The sequence below is a fragment of the Xyrauchen texanus genome, chromosome 35 (genome assembly GCF_025860055.1).
Source record: "Xyrauchen texanus isolate HMW12.3.18 chromosome 35, RBS_HiC_50CHRs, whole genome shotgun sequence".
In the NCBI taxonomy this organism is placed as follows: Eukaryota; Metazoa; Chordata; class Actinopteri; order Cypriniformes; family Catostomidae; genus Xyrauchen; species Xyrauchen texanus.
Genome location: NC_068310.1, coordinates 33,164,733 through 33,184,630, shown reverse-complemented (window position 1 = coordinate 33,184,630; position 19,898 = coordinate 33,164,733). Strand labels below are relative to the sequence as shown.

General features: G+C 39.6%; 1 protein-coding gene across 1 annotated transcript in view; it reads right to left on the bottom strand.

Moving 5' to 3' along the window:
• LOC127628896 (ankyrin repeat domain-containing protein SOWAHB-like) overlaps positions 1-19,898 on the bottom strand; it is a 37,246-nt gene extending 17,348 nt beyond the window's left edge. Inside the window, exons 1-5 of the mRNA XM_052105853.1 lie at positions 19,647-19,898; positions 13,909-13,970; positions 13,194-13,445; positions 3,487-3,600; positions 112-168 (exon numbers count right to left, since the gene is read on the bottom strand). Of these exons, the coding sequence (XP_051961813.1) occupies positions 112-168; positions 3,487-3,600; positions 13,194-13,445; positions 13,909-13,970; positions 19,647-19,770 (609 nt within the window). The 5' untranslated portion in view covers positions 19,771-19,898. The remainder of the gene's footprint in view (positions 1-111; positions 169-3,486; positions 3,601-13,193; positions 13,446-13,908; positions 13,971-19,646) is intronic.

The following is a 19,898-nucleotide window of genomic DNA, read 5'->3' as shown; positions in this document are numbered from 1 at the left end:
GACCATTTTTCACCTTGGTGGTTCGAAACAAAACCACCAAGTCAGATTCCTTCTAAGTGCAAATTACTTGGCAAGTAAACGTGAATACAGATTCGGATTATTGATACTCACAGCTACTGTAGTGGTTCCCAAACTGCCTCCACATTCCTCATCGTGCTCTGATTCACTCTGGGAAAGAAACAAGATATAATATTACTGTATGACTCACAAATCACTTGTTTCAACTGCAACTTTGTTGGTAGCTTGTTGGAGTCAGTGTGAAACTGTACAGTTACAGTAGTAACAAAAAGTAATCTGAGATGCTAGAGTTGGCTTTTGTGTTTGGCTGTGATGCGTTTCCTCTTCCTGTTTTGTAGTAGCGGTATGAGTAGAGGGAAACCCAGTACTTTCAATAATGAAAGAACCTTGTTTGCTAGTAACAAACCACAAAGTCATCAGTATACACACAAACAGACACACACTTCCTAGGCCAAATAATGAGGACATAACCTAGACTTCCATTTATGTATCTATATATATATATATAGAGAGAGAGAGAGAGATAATTTTAAAGCCTACAGACTAACCCTATGCATTTAAGAACATTTAAATATTAATAATATTGTAAGTCTGTTAAACTTGTAACTAAAATGTTAATTCTAAACTACTTATGCCAACATATCGTTTTTCAAAATGTTTAGCTTTTAATGAGACACCACTTCATAATGACATTGAACTTAGAAATTGAAAGCATGTTCATCTAGTAAAGGCGTATTCAAGTAATTGTTTCCTGTGAATTGCATTTGAAATATATTTCATGTAAACAATGAGCATCATACTGTATTATTGCCAATTTACTGTACATTTGTATACATCCCCAAAAGAAGAAAACCTTCTGGGGACCCACACACAACTATAGACAGTAGACCCAACAAACACATAAACAACCCAACAAACACACAGAAAGAAAAAAAAGTATTTTATGGTGAAGTAAATATGGCAAAAATTATTAAGTACTCTCTACATTAAATAAGATTCTTATGCAAATTCTACATTTGTTTAAAATTCAAACACGTTAATGCTCTTAAAAGCAAATCATATTAGTGATTGTTTGTTATCTTTACAATGGGTCTGTCACGGATCCACCGGACTCCCTCTCTCTCCACTCCATCAGTCACCCGCTCTTACTCGCCTGAGTTTTAATCACGCACACCTGTATCTCATCATCACCCTGTTTGGACTTGCACTTAAACCTCACACTCAGACTCAGTCAGCGTCTGGCCTTGTTGAAGGTTCCTAGGACTCACCTTTCGCTCTGCTTCAGAGGAAAAAAATAACTTTGCCTGTGTTTTAACTTGCCTGTGTTAAAACTTGCCTGTGTTATAACTTGCCTGTGTTTTAACTGGCCTGTGTTATAACTGGCCTGTGTTATAACTGGCCTGTGTTATAACTTGCCTGTGTTTTAACTGGCCTGTGTTATAACTGGCCTGTGTTATAACTGGCCTGTGTTATAACTTGCCTGTTTTAAATTGCCTGTGTTTTAACTTGCCTGTGTTATAACTTGCCTGTTTATCGACGATCTGCTCTGGATGTGCAAGACAAGTGACTTTGAAAACTCTGGGTTTGCGTTACCTCTAAATATTGACCTGCTCCTCAGTTTATGGATGTTGTGAGTCTGAAGCCCGGTTTGAAGTTCATGTTTTCTGTTTTTGGCAAAGATTGTACCTGAAATACAGACCTGTGGATCCTAGTGGCAATTGGTTGATCACCTTCTGCCTATGTTCTCTGGTTTGTTGATAAGACTGTGTATTCCTCCCTGAATACTCAGCCTCATGCTACTTGCCTGTTTTCTATGTGCACTGTTTTTAATAAACTCCCACACCTGGGTTAATCTCCAGTTCCTGTGTTTGGTGTGTCATTGCAGTGTCGTGATGTATCAATCCTAAAGTAGAAAACCTTTGCTAATTTGAGTAAATTAAGTTAAATGTATTTGAATCAATGCTACTTCATGAAGTAGATTTTACACCATTAAAATGTACTAAAACTTTTTCAGTGCACAGGCAACTGACAAAATAACTCTTTATTAGGGCACAGACTTAATAAAAACAAATGGAAAACATCCACTCAGATGGCATTTACCCCCAAAAATCTTGAAATAGCTCAAATAAAATGAGAGAACAGTAAAAACGGTGGGTAATTTCACCAATTTGCGCTCTTCACAAGTCACACGACCAGCAAAATGTTTAAAACACCTCAAAGGTGAACGATTAGCTTCTAGCACCAAATTGCTCCAAGCCTTACCAAAGCAACCAGCTTTGTGAGCCAAAGTGACTCTTTATACATCAAAGCGTCATTCACTTTGATTTAATGTGACAAGAAAATGGGTCCGTTTGGTGATGCCTAATTGTTTTTACGACAATGAGAGACTGTCTGACTGGACAGTGAAATCCTATTCACTTCCATAAAGAATAAACTTGCAGTGTGAGCAATACTTATTTACCTGTGCTTAAACGGGAACCAAGCCAGATGTTTCCCCTCTTGAAACAAGAATACAGTATTATATGCAGACGGTTTCAGCTTCAATACACCGTATGACTAATTCTTATGAATTTGAATCTTATGACTAGCCAGTACTGTCTGGGTACATGGAAAGAGCTTTGAAGTGTGAATCTCTTCCACTTAAACAGTTTGCAAGTGGTTACATTTAATGCAAGATAGTAGTTGATGGTAAATTAAATAAAACAATTTTTTTTTATATCATATATATTTACATAATTGAATAATTTAGTAAGTTAACTCGTATTTATATAGTTTAAATTGTATAACATTTATAATACATATTTTTTCAAAGCAGCTTTAGGACAAGCTGGAGGGAGAAAAACCTCTTGAGGAACCAGATATAATATAATATAATATAGTTAGATAAATAAACATAGTTTAAAAAAAGTTAATTTCAAGTATAAAATCTTGTGTCCAATATTTGTGCCATGGTGAAGCACTTGCCCTTAACTAGCTGCATCTCCATTGATCTGCATTCAAATGTTCAGAGGGCACAGATGCTACTTTTCTTTATAATGAGGAGGAGCATGTTGCTGCTTTGCACACGAATAGAGGCCCCTATTCAAATGTAAATTAATGTTTCTTTCGTGCTGTCACCACTGAAATGTGTTCTCTCAAATCCAGCTAGTTATTGTGGCGCCACCTGTTGGCCAGAACTGGTATTACTGGCCAGTACATTACATTTGTTTTGTTATATTTTACTTTATTTCAAATAACAACAAAAATGCATATTCATAATATTTAAAAAAATATATAATGATAAATATATAATTTTTTACTATAATTATAAATATAATTATAATAATTATTATGATTACTTTGTTGACCTGTGCAAGCTGTTAGACTTTGAATTAAAGACACTTGTTCTAAACCATTCTAGAGTGATCAGTTCACAGTTAAACATGGTAAATAACCAAGGTAAAGGTACTGAAGGTACTTGATTCTAACCTTTGACCCTGAGTCCTTATCGAGGTCATCTTCTCTATCTGATTCTGACAGTTCCTCCGTCAGTGCTTCCAGTTTCTCTGCAGCTGATAGTAGTAAGTGGGTGCTGTCTTCCTCCTACAAGATGCAGATAGAAGTAAGCAGAAGTTACACTTTATCAAGATCACTTAGTAAGGAACATTTTACATTTTGCACTCAAGTCAGCAGACTCTTGAAGGGAATAGTTCTCTCCAAAATGAAGATTCTGTTATTATTTACTCTCACTTAATCCAAACCCATACACTGTTATTTTTGGCATGGAACACAAGTTACAATAAACACTACCTAGGATCATAAAAGTAGTCCATATAAATTGTGCACTATATTCAAAGTCTTCTGAAGCCATATGATAGCTTTTTGTGTGGGGAACAGACTTAAACTGAATTTGCCTTTTGATTAGTTGTGACAGATTTGAAGTCACTAAATGTGGTGTGCAATTTTGTTTATGAGGAATGGAGAAATTGATGTGTTAGCTCTGGTTGAAGGGAAGATTTTCAGTTAATAACAATTTAAATTTTGGTTTGACCCTCACATAAAGTTTTCATGAAGCTTGACAGCCACTGGTCACTATGAACTGCTATTCCTTTACACTGAGAAAACAAAATCTCCTTTTGTGTTCTACAGGAGAAAAAAAATATGTACGGGAACAAATAAGAAATATACAATTGAAGTCAGAAGTTTACATGCACTTAGGTTGAAGTCATTGAACCTCACATTTTAACCACTCCACAGATTTCATATTAGCCAACTATAGTTTTGGCTAAGTTTAGGACATCTACTTTGTGCATGACACGAGTAATTTTTCCAACAATTGTTTACAAACAGTTTGTTTCACTTTTAATGGACTATATCACAATTCCAGTGGGGCAGAAGTTTACATACACTAAGTTAACTGTGCCTTTAAGCAGCTTGGAAAATTACAGAAACTTATGTCAAGCCTTTAGACAGTTAGCCAATTAGCTTCTGATATTCTAATTGGAGTCAATATGAGATGTACCTGTGGATGTATTTTAAGGCCTACCTTCAAACTCAGTGCCTCTTTGCTTGACATCATGGGAAAATCAAAAGAAATCAGCCAAGACCTCAGAAAAAAAATTGTGGACCTCCACAAGTCTGATTCATCCTTGGGAGCAATTTCCAAATGCCTGAAGGTACCACGTTCATGTGTACAAACAATAGTATGCAAGTATAAACACCATGGGACCACGCAGCCATCATATCGCTCAGGAAGGAGAAGCATTATCTCCAAGAGATGAACATAGTTGACTCAAGATGGCGCCGAGTATGGCTGCTGCGTTGCGAGCTCCGTTACAACACTGCGGTTTATTGTTTGTTTTGTTTACAGTTCTTTGTTTTTTTGTCTTGGATGTTGTCTGCCTTATTGTTTACGACAGACAAACGCTTTTGGACATTAGTTCTACAATCACACATCGAAAACCGGACTTCAAATTCCTTAATGCCGACCCGCTGTTTACAAACACGCCGGCGGAGCCCTTTGTCTGTGCTGCTCGGCCGCGGAAACGCAGAAGGAAAAGAGGAAAACGAGCCGGCGTTCTCATCAGAGTAAGACGTCGTGCAAATCGACCCCGCTACCCAGTATACTACTGGCAAATGTTCAGTCTCTGGACAACAAGCTCTGCGAGCTGAGAGCGCGGATCTCTTTCCAACGAGAGACGAGGGACTGCTGCGTTATGTGCCTTACAGAAACCTGGCTGTCTACGGAGATTCCAGACTCGGCCATCGAAATCACGGGCTTTTCCGTGCACCGAGCGGACAGAGCGAAAGACCTCTCTGGTAAAAGCAGAGGTGGTGGTGTATGTTTTATGATCAACAAATCATGGTGTGATCAGAGGAACGTACATTTCATCAAGTCTTTTGCTCTCCTGATCTGGAATATCTCATGCTTCTGTGTCGACCATTCTGGCTGCCGAGGGAATTCACAGCGGTTATCATCACAGCTGTGTACATCCCCCGCAAGCCGACACAGACCGGGCACTCAGGGAACTGTATGGGTGTATAAGTGAGCAGGAAACCGCGCACCCTGAGGCTGCGTTCATTGTTGCCGGGGACTTTAACAAAGCCAACTTCAAAGCAATCGCCCCAAAATACCACCAACACATAAAGTTCAACACACGAGGGGACCGGGTTTTGGATCATTGTTACTCTCCTTCCGGAAGGCTACAAATCCCTCCCCGCCCCCATTTGGCAAATCGGACCATTCTTCCGTTCTGCTTCTGCCCGCTTACAGGCAGAAACTGAAACAGGAAGCACCCACCCTCAGAACGATCCAGTGCTGGTCGGACCAATCAGACTCTGCGCTACAAGACTGTTTTGATCACGCGGACTGGGAGATGTTCGGTCCGCCTCTGATGACGACATCGAGGTTTACGCTGACAGCGTAACGTGTTTCATCAGGAAGTGCGTAGAGGACGTTGTTCGACCAAAACTATACGGATATACCCCAACCAGAAACCATGGGTTAACGGCGATGTTCGGCGGCACTCACTGCGCGGACCTCCGCTTTAATTCTCCTAACACGGAGGAGCGTAAACAAGCCAGTTATGCCCTCCGTAACACTATCAGTGCAGCTAAACGCCAGTACAGGCACAAGCTTGAAGGCCAGTTCAACACCACTGACTCTAGAAGTATGTGGCAGGGAATTAACACAATCACGGACTACAAGCGGAATAAAGTCTCCGCCATGAACACCGCTGCATCTCTCCGGACGAACTTAATACATTTTATGCTCGTTTTGAGGACAGTAACACCGCCCTCGCGGAGAGAGCACTCGCTGCTGACGCTACAGAGGTTGATTCACTCTCCGTCTCTGTTGTGGATGTAACCCGATCATTCCGACGGGTGAACATCCGTAAAGCCGCGGGTCCAGACGGCATTCGGGCCGCGTCATCAGAGCGTCGCGCGAATCAACTGGCTGGTGTTTTTACGGACATTTTCAATCTGTCCCTCTCCCTGTCTGTAGTCCCCACATGCTTCAAAACATCAACCATTGTGCCTGTACCGAAGCAAGCTATAATCACATGCTTAAATGACTGGCGTCCTGTTGCTCTGACCCCCATCATCAGCAAATGCTTCGAGAGGTTAATCAGAGATCACATCTGCTCTGTTCTGCCCCCTCTTTGGACCCATTGCAGTTTGCCTACCGCAACAACCGCTCCACTGATGATGCCATTGCATCTACAATACACACTGCTCTCTCCCACCTGGAAAAAAGGAACACATATGTGAGAATGCTGTTTGTAGACTACAGCTCAGCATTCAACACCATAGTGCCCTCCAAGCTTGATGAGAAACTCCGGGCTCTGGGCTTAAACAGCTCGCTGTGCAGCTGGATCCTGGATTTCCTGTCAGGCAGACGTCAGGTGGTTAGAATGGGCAGCAACACCTCCTCATCACTGACCCTCAACACTGGAGCCCCGCAGGGCTGTGTTCTCAGCCCACTCCTGTATTCCCTGTACACACATGACTGTGTGGCAACACATAGCTCCAATGCCATCATTAAGTTTGCTGACGATACGACGGTGGTAGGTCTGATCACTGACAATGATGAAAGAGCCTACAGAGAGGAGGTGCACACTCTGACACGCTGGTGTCAGGAGCACAACCTCTCCCTCAACGTCAGTAAAACCAAGGAGCTTGTTGTGGACTTCAGGAAGAAAGACGGAGAACACAGCCCCATCACCATCAATGGAGCACCGGTGGAGAGAGTCAGCAGCTTCAAGTTCCTCGGTGTCCACATTACTGAGGAACTCACATGGTCCGTCCACACTGAGGCCGTTGTGAAGAAGGCTCACCAGCGCCTCTTCTTCCTGAGACGGCTGAGGAAGTTTGGAATGAACCACCACATCCTCACACGGTTCTACACCAGCACTGTAGAGAGCATCCTGACTGGCTGCATCACCGCCTGGTACGGCAATAGCACCGCGTACAACTGCAAAGCCCTGCAAAGGGTGGTGCGAACTGCCAGGAACATCATCGGAGGTGAGCTTCCTCCCTCCAGGACATATACACCAGGCGGTGTGTGAAAAAAGCTCGGAGGATCATCAGAGACTCCAGTCACCCAAGTCATGGGCTGTTCTCACTGCTACCATCAGGCAGGCGGTATCGCAGCATCAGGACCCGCACCAGCCGACTACATGATAGCTTTTTCCCCAAGCAATCAGACTGTTGAACTCTTGATCTATCAGGATCAATAATTAGCACTGCACTTTATTAATCTATAATCTCACACTGGACTGTCAACATATTCTCCTCAATACAACTGCTATATATATATATATACACATATATATTTCATATACTCCCACTTATTGTATTGTATTGTATATTCTGTTCTATATTCTGCATTGTATATAATTATTGTGTTGTGTAAGTATGTGTACATCTGATTTGTAAATTGTTTTGTGTAAGTATGTGTACATTTGATATGTAAATTGTTTTGTGTAAGTATGTTGTTTATTGTAATTGGTATATGTCTCGTCACTGTCATGACTGCTATGTTGCTCGGAACTGCACACAAGAATTTCACCTACTGTTGCACTTGTGTACATGGTAGTGTGACAATAAAGTGATTTGATTTGATTTTGATTTGATAGTTTGGTGCGAAAAGTGCAAAACAATCCCAGAACAACAGCAAAGGACATTGTGAAGATGCTGTAGGAAATAGGTAGACAAGTATCTATATCCACAGTAAAACAAGCCCTATATCGATATAACTTAAAAGGCTGCTCAGCCAGGAAGAAGCCACTGCTCCAAAACCACCATAAAAAAGCCAGACTAAGTGCACATGGGGACAAAGATCTTACTTTTTCATGAGGAAAGAAAATTATGTGGATATTCAAGCAACATCTCAAGACATCAGCCAGGAAGTTAAATCTCTGTCACAAATGGGTCTTCCAATTGGACAATGACCACAAGCATACCTCCAAAGTTGTGGAAAAATGGCTTAAGGATAACAAAGTCAAGGTATTGGCGTGGCCATCACAAAGCCCGGACCTCAATCCGAAAATTTGTGGGGAGAACTGAAAACGTGTGTGCAAGCAAGGAGCCCTACAAACCTGACTCAGTTACACCAGTTCTGTCTGGAGGAATGGGCCAAAATTCCAGCAACTTATTGTGAGAAGCTTGTGGAAGGCTACCCATAACGTTTGACCCAAGTTAAACAATTTAAAGGCAATGCTACCAAATACTAACAAAGTGTATGTAAACTTCTGACCCACTGGGAATGTGTGAAAGAAATAAAAGCTGAATTAAATCATTCTCTCTACTATTATTCATAAAATAAAGTAGTGATGCTAACTGACGTAAGACAGAGAATGTTTTCAACAATTAAATGTCAGGAATTGAGTTTGAATGTATTTGGCTAAGGTGTATGTAAACATCTGACTTCAACTGTATAAGCATATGAGTTTGAAACAACAAGAGGGTGAGGAGGTAATGGCAGAATTTTAATTTTTAGGGCACCATTCTTTTAGACCAGTTCAAGCAAATGGGTCATCATTCATAAAGCACTCCTTTCTATTCTGAGATCAGGACCACCCAATTACAGAGAGACAAGTATGGGTACTTTCATTTTTATACGTCTGTGTTTATTTTTTGTTTTGGCAGTTTCTTCAGACACATTTTCAGTGCAGCTGAAATGAACGCTGACAGGAAATCCACACATTTGTGTGTTGAACTCTGTGCTTATGTCTGCGTTTTTGTAAGTCTGAAAATGGTCACATATGAATTAGAAGAAAATCTTAAAGATAACTATAAATATTACAGGGACATGTTTATAATCTCCTTTAAGAGAGCTTTGCCATTTTCACCATGTAATGAGAAGACTGTTAGAGAGATACATTTAATGATGGAATAAAGTGAGCGGTGCATGCCATGCAAAAGTCACTGCCATGATGCTTGGGTGTTCTGTATGGTTTCTGGGTCATTGTGGGTGGTTGCTAGGGCACTCTGGATGGTTGCTGGGGTGTTCTGTGTGATTGCTAGGGCTTTTGGGTGGTTGCTAGGGTGTTCTGGCTGGTTGCTTGTGCATTCTGGGTGGTTGCTAGTGTGTCCAGGGTGGTTGGTAAGGAATTCTAGGTGGTTACTAGAGAGTTCTGGGTGATTGCTAGTGTGTTCACGGTGGTTGCTAGGGTACTCTGGATGGTTGCTGGGTGTTTGCTAGCTAGGGCATTCTAGGTGGTTGCTACTGTGTTCAGGGTGGTTGCTAGGGTGCCCTGGATTGTTGCTGGGGTGTTCTAGGTGGTTGCGTGTGTGTTCTGTGTGACTGTGTGTTCGGGGTGGTTGCTAGGGCACTCTGGGTGGGTGCTAGAGAATTGTGGGTGGTTTCTGGGTCATTGTGGGTTGTTGGTAGGGCACTCTGGATGGTTGCTTGTGTATTCTGGGTGGTTGCTAGTGTGTCCTGGGTGGTTGCTAGGGCGCTCTGGATGGTTGCTGGGGTGTTCTGGGTGATTTATAATGTGTTCTGGGTGGTTGCTAGGGTGCTCTGGATGGTTGCTGGGTGTTCTGGGTGGTTGTTAGTGTGTTCTGGGTGGTTGCTAGGGCATTCTGGGTGGTTGCTAGGGAGCTCTGGATGGTTGCTGGGGTGTTCTAGGTGGTTGGTAGGGCGTATGAGTTGGGTCCCTCCTTTACTGCAACCCTATGGGAATTTTTTTCACCCGTTTATCATCTGCCAAGTGAAAATCTAGAAAGTCTAATTGCTTAGAAAAGTAATAGCACACAATACCTCAATAAGCTGCAGGATTTCAGGTATCAATCATGTTCATAGCACAAACAATGTGGGATAAGATATGTACATAAGTTTAATACTTCTGGTAAGCAGTTTGTATGCTATAACTCAAAGTAGGAATAATAGTGATAGTGATTCTTGCCTTTTGAAAATTGTATGCATAGACTGTGCAAACATACTTTTTGTAAGGCTGCTACAAAAAGATGCAAACAGCACTAGCTTATATGATCCAAAGATGCTTCAAGGCTCCAAAGATAAGCAAAATGGTAAATAATCATTCCAAAATGAACATTTTCATGCCCTATATATTATCTCTTGCCTGAAGTCTCAAGATGGGGTTCAAACTTACATTTATAACAGCTGAAGTCCTACAGCTAAAGATAAGGCAATGAAAACGTTGTTATCTGGTTTGAGTCTGTTGTTTTTTGACGAGCTTACTCTTATCATGGGCTGTTTCTTTAATCCAGCTAAAGGCTTCAGCAAATATACTAAAGAAAAACACTGGACATTGAGCAATATCTAGGAAAATGATTAGGTTATTTCAGAAGAGTCATTTCACAAGAGTTTTTCAACATAACTAGAAGTCTATTCTATACCTGATGTGAATCCTCTCTGCTGGTTTAACAGAGACTATGACAGATACAGTGTTTAAACATTAATAATGATATACTTTGGACCAGTGCAATGACGAGCAGAGCTTTGAACATGTTAAATGGAATAAGGTCACACAGGAATTTATCATACACAACAATATTGCTGAAATACTTCAAATTACTCAGATTCCTCTTAGGTCCTTCTCCTTTTTTCTTCCCTTTTATGGCTTTTTTAGATCAATGAGAAGACGCCAAGATGTGCCATGTGTGGCAACATGGAAAGCTCTCCCAAAACTGGTCAAAATACAATGTCAACATTGCAACATGTGTAGCAATCATTTGGGAGGCATTTAATAAACTCTTATTATTATAAAGAGCTACTTTGTGGGTTTTTTGCAGTAAAAAGTCAAATAAAAATCACAGAATACTTGTGTAATTTGTGTCAGTGACAGTATAACCTGTAAATATTATAGTGCAAAGTAACTCAATATACAGTTAGCAAGGAAACAATTATAAATACATCTGAATAGATAGATCTGAAACCCGTCATATGGCTTATACGAGTTCAACGGAAGACCCTTTATTAGCCTTTCTGCCTAAAATCACATATGCATGTATATTAATAATCAGACCTGTTGCGATTCTTAGATTGACTGCTAGCGATCACTTGATCAACAATTATAAAGCACTTTAAATTGTAACCACATTTTCTTAATTTATTAAATGAATATATGACATTACCATAACAGATTTGTTTTTGTGTCTCATTTTCAGGTGCAACAGTCCATTGTGTGAGCATTTTAAATGAACTCTGACCATCAGCGATTTGTTTGTTTTTTCCACTGTCAAACATGGAGAAAAGTGATCTGATAGCCTCAGATTCATGGTGCCTCATCTACCGGCAGGTCATCCCCATCTAGGGGAGGGGATAAAAAATGTTTTGGCACCTACACGCCGTAACGGTGACCGTGCCAAATTAACAAAACATTTAAAAAGAGAGGGAAAAGGCCAATACGGAGCAGCAGTGGGAGAGGGAGAGAGAGAGAGAGAGAGGAAAAAAAACAGCTTGGTCCTCGGCCACTCCTCCAACCTCCAATGATGATAGGCGTGCCTCCCTGGGTGGATCGGAGGCAGTCCTCCGGCCCCTGATGACACAACGCCCCGCCGCGTTTTTGGTGGCGAGTAGGGGTCTCCCCTGCCCGTGGCGGATGGCCACAACTGCTCCTTTGGGGTGGATGGTAGCGGCGAGAACTCCACTACGGCGCATCCCTCCTCCTTCCCGGATTTCAGCACCAGTGTAAAGGGGTTAAGATGGGCAAAGAGGAGGCGAGAACCGGCTTGACAATATAAATAATATTCTAATGAAGAACTGCACCAAAAAGACAAACACACACACAGGTGTCGGGCAGCTGCCTGTAAATCTCTATCTCTGTCGCACTGCCGTCTCCAGTTGGCCCTTATCCCTCTCGGGCTAATCAGCCTAATTAGGGGCTGGGTGTGTGGAATCATGACCCGGCCCCACCCTCCACCCTGCCACACAGACATAACAACACAACAGACATAACGTTTTTTCAATGAGCTTTAAAATAATGATGCAATTAAAGACAGAATCATGTCCCAGGACCGTAATAAGGAATTTTCCGACCATCGGAGCAATTCGAGCTTGAAGTACCACCTGTTTTCTCCAGGGGGCAGTAAGCAAATCTCCAGCAGCTTATACAGAGAACAAACCAAACTAACACACAGCAGACAGCACAAGATGAGAACGCAGCTAAACCTAAAGACGCTATGTTTATGAAGCAATGCAACCAAAGTGAGATGCTCCAAAAGCGTCTGTCTGCTGCAGGTGTACATTGACACGTCCTTAGAAAAACCCTTATAATAATCTAAAACAGACTGACGAATTCAATTGCAAAATGATTTGCTGATGTAGGCCCATTATATGCTTTTGTTCAATGACATGGAAATAAACTATATTTAAAGCCACTTTTTGTCTTGTCTATTTTATTTATTTATTTTTATTTATTTGACTTGTCTATTTTAATACAATAAATAATTTATTACATATTATTATTTTTTTTATAAAATATATATTATATTTATAATTATTTCAATTATAACTATTTATAATTATTTAATCATTATATTTTGCATCATTATTATTTGACATTTTCCGCAAATATTTATATATGCGATTAATTGTGATTAATTTGATTAATTAATCGGCATACCATGTAATTAATGTGATTAAAAATGTGAATCGATTGACAGCTCTAAATGATATCTGCTATGATCATGAATAAAACTGAAATTTTACTTTAATGCTCACTAACATCATGTGTCTGGGTCGGTTCTGGAGCCTCTGTGACTGTGAGTATGGGCCCTGTGCACCAGGCCACCTGAGCTGGCTTCTGTTTTGTAGCCACGTCTGTTGGATGAGGATCCTGCACTGGGTTTAAGACCTGGAGCTCATTCTGAGGAGTCTGATGAACCTTTTTGCTTGATTCTCCTTCCTTTCCATGACCAGACTCTTGCTCTTGCATCAGCTGTCTATACTTCTTCTTAAGGACGAGGTATTTCTCTCCCTGAAATGACAACATGCTTCTGTTAAGAACATAATTTGGGTTTGGAACAGCATGAGAGTGAGCAAATAATGACAGTCCCTTAAACACAATCATATAGTCACATGGCTGAATAAAAATAGCTCTCTGTTGGGAACAGACTCTTATCATAAAGTATATTCCCTAAGGGGAATCTCAAACTAGCAGTGCATGTAAATGCGAAAGACGATGTATGATCTAAGCCTCATAGGGTGCGGTGATTAGTATTAATGTGAGAAAATGGGGCCTATCCTTGTCACAGAGTAAATAATGAATCACTGTTGGACTGAGTCCTATGAGACTATGCGGCAGTGACAGGGAATAAAATGTGATCATATTACAAATGCACATAGCAGCAGAGCGGTAATGATTATTTAATTTCACAGAGAAGAGTTAATCAGTTCAAACAGTGCAGTAATGATCCCAATATGACAACAGATTTACTCACATTCTCAGATTTCACCACAGCAATTTTGTCAATGATGAGTTTGAACTCTTCTCTGTATTTGGCTGGGGAGAACAAAAGAGTTGTACTGTATGAGTATAAAGATGGCAAAGCATTTTTTTCCCAGCATGCTTTTGAAACATGTTTATCTTGAGAGAAAGATTACACATATGTAATATGACCTTGTATTAGTTCTCTTCTTTGTAAATCAAAACTAAGTCATATTTCAAAAGAAACCCCAAAACCTATCGCTTGACTCTTAAAGGGCAAGTTCACCCAAAAATGAAAACATCATTTGAACAATGTTCAGGCTGTTTTTTTCCGGTCTTCATCCGTAGCTCTAAAATCTCATTTGCATTATTCTCATTGTCATTTCAAGTTTGAATATCCACATGCGTGAAAGAGATTTAACAGTAACGGTGGAGGGCAAGGTTTTCAGTGAATAATGTCTTAAATTTCAGTCTATACCTCACACAAACCTATCGTTTGGCTTCAGAAGATTTGGAAAAAAGCACACAAGTCGTACGCTTTAAAAATAAATATATTTTAGCTTATTTTTAAAACGTACGCATTTCAATTTCAAAAACTAAATTCCATCAAATTGAATTGCGTAATCTTTAATTTTTTAAAATTAATAATACTTTAACATATTTGTTATATTATTTTAGTTTCATTAAAGATTATGCAATTCAAATTAAGGAAATTGAAATGCGTAAATCTTAAAAATGGGCTAAAATATTACTTTTATGTAGCTTTTTATGGTGGTCAGCAGCTCAATGTCACTGTATGCTTTCATTGTATGGAACAGATCAGCATGAACATTTTTCAAAACATTTCCTTTTGTGTTCCACTGAAAACAAGAAAGTCATACAGTTTGGAATAACACAAGGGTGAGTAAATAATGACAAAATTAGCATTTTGGGGTCAACTATCCTTTAAAGTCCAACTTTTCCTCACTTGTAATGGACATTACACTTTAAACGCTTGTTTATTTATTGACTGGGTCCATCTACAAGTGATTGAGCATTAAGATTAGGTTCTGTCTAAAGTTTTGTACACTGCACGCACAATGGACTCTGATTCCAGGCCTGTACTTCAGCACAGGCTGACTGCATCACAGAGGAGGGACCAGAAACTGTAGTGACTCAAATAACCAAAGAAGAATAGGAAATTATTAAATGACCTATACAAACAAATTCTACATTCATATATTGCTCATATGATTCGCCACTTCAACAGCCTTTACCAGATAGGATTAGTAGTAGTTTTGGTTAGATTCCAGTATCTTTTTGGTCCCCATTCTATTTGTTAATTTTCTCAGCTTGCTAATGCAGAAACAAAATCTGTAACCCTACAAGCATATACTAATACTGGCAGATTGTCACAGTAACATCTCTTTAAATGGCACTTTTTGAACCCGCTGTGGGCCCATGTCAATAATAAATGAAGAAAAACTGGCAGTTTTCTGTTATGTAATAAAAAAATTGGTTACCTTGGCAACAAAAGCAATGCTTGCTTTTAAAGCACACTGTTGAAGGTCAACATGGTGGACTTATTATTATTAAGTATTTCAATACTGCATAATCTGTTTAAAAAACAGACTTCTTTAAATTGTTTATTTATACAGGTACATATGATTACAATAAAATACACGTGTCAAATACTTGTAGAGACCGAACGGCATTCACTTCAGAAAACTTCAGCACATAAAACTTCGTTCAATATGTTTTACATCTGTATGTACATGTATAGTGTCTAATAATGCATTGTCAATGCACACGTACGTTTCTCTTGCCAATAAAGTTTGAAATTAATAGAATCTGCACATTTGATTCTACTATTAAAAAAAAAGTCTACCAGAGATGGCCAGAAGATTGTTATTACAACATCTCCACTGATTTTATGGAATATATATATATATATATATATATATATATATATATATATATATATATACACTTATACCTGTAGCAAAGATTAATACCTGAAAATGTGTCTAATTAACTCTTTCCACATTATTCAAATTATTTAAATAAATGATGACTAAACAATTTTTTGCAGGTAAGGTATAAAGTAAGTATATTTATGATGACTTTTTAATGTTTGTTGTAACGTATCATGTAACTTAATCACAAATGATTAATGTGTGATTAGTGTGATTAATTAGTAAAAAAATGTAATCGATATAATATAAATACATGGATGGAAGTCCAGCCACTGTCTAAAATATTTCGACTGGTAAATACCACTTGTAAGCAAAATTTTTGTTAGGTGTTATTTACAATCAAGCTGTAATTTTGCAATTAAATTATGCAAAGAAATTGAAAATATGATGTAATTGTGAATGTATTTAGAATACATACATTTTAGCTGTAAAATTAGGCAATACATTGAACAGTATCGATATCGACTGATGTATCAATATTGATATATTTTAGTTTTCTTTCAGCCTAAATATGCTTTTTACATTATTTATTACCTATTTCATCATTAATGAACCTAATGAAGTAATATTAAAATGTGACTGTCTAAGAACAATGAAATGAAACTACACATACAACATTTACAAAACGTTTTTAAAGGTTTACAGTCCATTTTTGACACTTAAACGGAAGTCTTAGAAAATACCCTGTTTTTGTGAAATATTTGATCATATAGTCCAATATCATGCATAAAATATACTTAAATCAAAAGTCATATATAACAAACACACTTGGAAAGTTCACGACTTCAAAACACATCGATTTTAAAAAATGCAATTCATAATACCAATCAAACTGGAATTATGCAAACTGCCATTTATACTGTTTACCAACTGGCTGATAATATATCAGGGCTTGGGTCTTGAACCTTTAAATACCCTACACAACCTTTCCGTTTTCCTGCCAGGGGAAAAAGACATTGAGGATGGCATTGCAACTGCACATCCACAACAACAGGAAACCATAAGGGAAGTCACCACTTAACAAATGTAGCCAGCAAAATTCCTGCCTTGGTGCTGAGAGGTGCACGGTTTAGATTTCTAAGCTTATTTATTACTCTATGCTGGATAACTGCATGGCAACAGCATGAGACTCTGAAGTCACCATGTTCCCACACAGAAAATAGCAACTGATCCTATAAAAACTGCAATCCTTAAAAGGACTAGAATCATAATAATGGCAGAATTGGAGCGTGGCATGCATACTGTTGCAGTAACCGTTTCAGAATAATTATGATAATTGGTCAGCAGTGTCAGATTGTAACAGATGCAACAGATTTCGAAACCTCTGTACACAACTGTAGCAGCACAGCTGGTCAGAGTATTATAAGCCATTATGGATAATTGTTTTATATATTTATGTTAGACACATGAATGAGGGATTAAACATAACATCATATAATTTAATTAAAATAATTATTCAATGGTTTATAAAAGCATTATGTTTACTATTTGGCCTACTTTGCTGCAACATGCATACAATTAATTTATTTCAATATTATTTATTATTTCACACACAAAACACTAGTGGTCAGCCAATATGGGTTTTTCAATTGTCGATGCTGATATCTAGAGAGCAGGGTGGCTGATGACCGATGATATGCGGAAATATATACAGTATGTGATATAGGCTATGTAAGGGATAATGTATAGGACTGGGTTATAAGGACCCTTGTTTCCTCCTGAAGGGGTTTATCTTGCCATATTGACCATTTAAATGTACATTATTCTGCTTATTGCACATCTACTTACCTAATAAATAAATAAATGGATATGAAAAATTGTTCAGAGCTGAAATTATTCGATTGTGTTTGAAGAAAGAGACTTCAGAGTGCGATGAGAGACACGTACATGGCACAGAGTAGAAGATGCAGTCAAATATGCACTTTAATGGTCATTATATAAAATATTTGACTGCAGAATGCTCCTATTAACCAATCAGAATCAAGTATTCCAGAGTGCAGTGTCAGTGCCGGATTTAGGAAAGGCCGACATGGGCAGCCTCCCAGGCCGGCATCTTGTGGGTGGGCGGCGGGGGGCTCACTACTTTCGACAAAATCTGTTGATTGCTACAGTCATTGTGTTTTGTGCACCAAGTGTTCAGGTCTAAATTTCGTTTTTGTAGAACTGTTCAGCTGTGACGTCAATTTGTAGGTGGACCCTAAATTCTATGCCATGGGATCCCCAATTTATGAGATCTGTGGTAAGCATTACTTGACGAAACATGGACGTTTTATTATACAACATATATTCAGGGATGGATTATGACTTGCAAAGGCCCCGAGGTCAATTATCTCCAAGGGCCCCCCCCTCCATTTTTTCATTGTTGATGGGTTTTCGATCAGGGGGATCGCCAAACTGGATCGTGCAACCTTAAAGGTCAAGGGCCCCTGGCCACTGGCCCCATTGGCCCGGTCGGTAATCCATCCCTTCATATATTACACACATTCATACCTGAAAATATTGTCCGATCTTATCAAGCTGAAATAGGTCTGCCACTACAAAACATCTTAAATAATCAGTTACAATATGAAAGACACTTTGAGGCATCAGAAAAGGAAAACAAGCTTCAGCCAGCATCAGATGCACATTCAACATCTGTAAAAAATTATGTCAAACAAACAATGAATGCACCAATGGCACTGCCAGTTCCGATCTAGAACTCCACTGTCATGGTTTGGGAATGTGAGGCCCTTCTTGAGGGACCACAAAGAGGAAATTACAGAATTCCATGTGTAATTATGTGTGTTGGTAAAACTTTTCTAATCTAAAGCAGATGTTTGCCACATTCAGTTTAGAGGTTTACTACAAGCCAAACAAGCTACAGCCCAAAAGACAGAGCTCAAGCAAAGCTAAAGCACAGCAGTGTTAGAAAATGTTGGTTTTAAAACGAAGGATGAAAAATGTGCTCGTGAAAAAGCAGATTTCGAATGCCCCATTCAATAATAAACGACCGTAGCATGCTTGCAATATAGACTGCTTCGTTTATTAGGACAGGACACACATTTTTTTGTTATTATCCCCTTTTCTCCTGTTTTGGAATGCCCAATTCCCACTAGTAGGTCCTCATGGTGGCACGGTTACTCACCTCAATCCAGGTGGCGGAGGACAAGTCTCAGTTGCCTCCGCTTCTAAGACCGTCAATCCGCACATCTTATCACGTGACTCCTTGTGCATGACACCACAGAGACTCATAGCATGTGGAAGCTCATGCTATTCTCCACAATCCACGCACAACTTACCACACGCTACTATCGAGAGCAAGAACCACTTATTCGTGACCAGGAGGAGGTTATCCCATGTGACTCTAACCTCCCTAGCAACCAAGCCAATATGGTTGCTTAGGAGACCTGGCTAGAGTCACTCAGCACACCCCGGATTCGAACTTGCGACTCCAGGCGTGGTAGTCGGTGTCAATACTCGCTGTGCTACCCAGGCCCCCCGAGACGTGCTTTTAAAAGTTGCACGAGATGCTAAAACACACACACACACACACACACACACAAACCGAGACGCGCCGCAACGCGCTTATGTTTACGTAGAAAAACCATTGAAAACAGCGCGGACGATAACAAAAATACGTTCGGAGTGAACGACCCCTTGTGTTCCATTCGGCTCCGTCTATCAGTACATGACCGCGAGGACTTGTAATGTGTGAACGCCCCCTCATTCTGTCGCGCGGGTAACGGGCTATGAGTACAAGACCGAGTGCAAGTAAAGCGAACGCATTTTAAGAAATGTCAGATTCTCGTTTACTCACCACGTAGTTGCAAATCGCTATGGTTTATAAAATGCTTATATGTTTTGGACAAGTCTGAATTTTTTACTTTTCCTCCAGAGGAATAGATATAATCCAGTAGAGAGGCTTCACTGATGTCCCACATAGCTGACAGGGAGCCGAGAGTAAAATGTAATTTTTACAAGAAAAACGCGCTAAACGTGACGGGTTTTCCTCGAAGATGCTGAAACATGAATCAGCTAATTACTGAAGAGAAGTGTACACTTGCTTTCC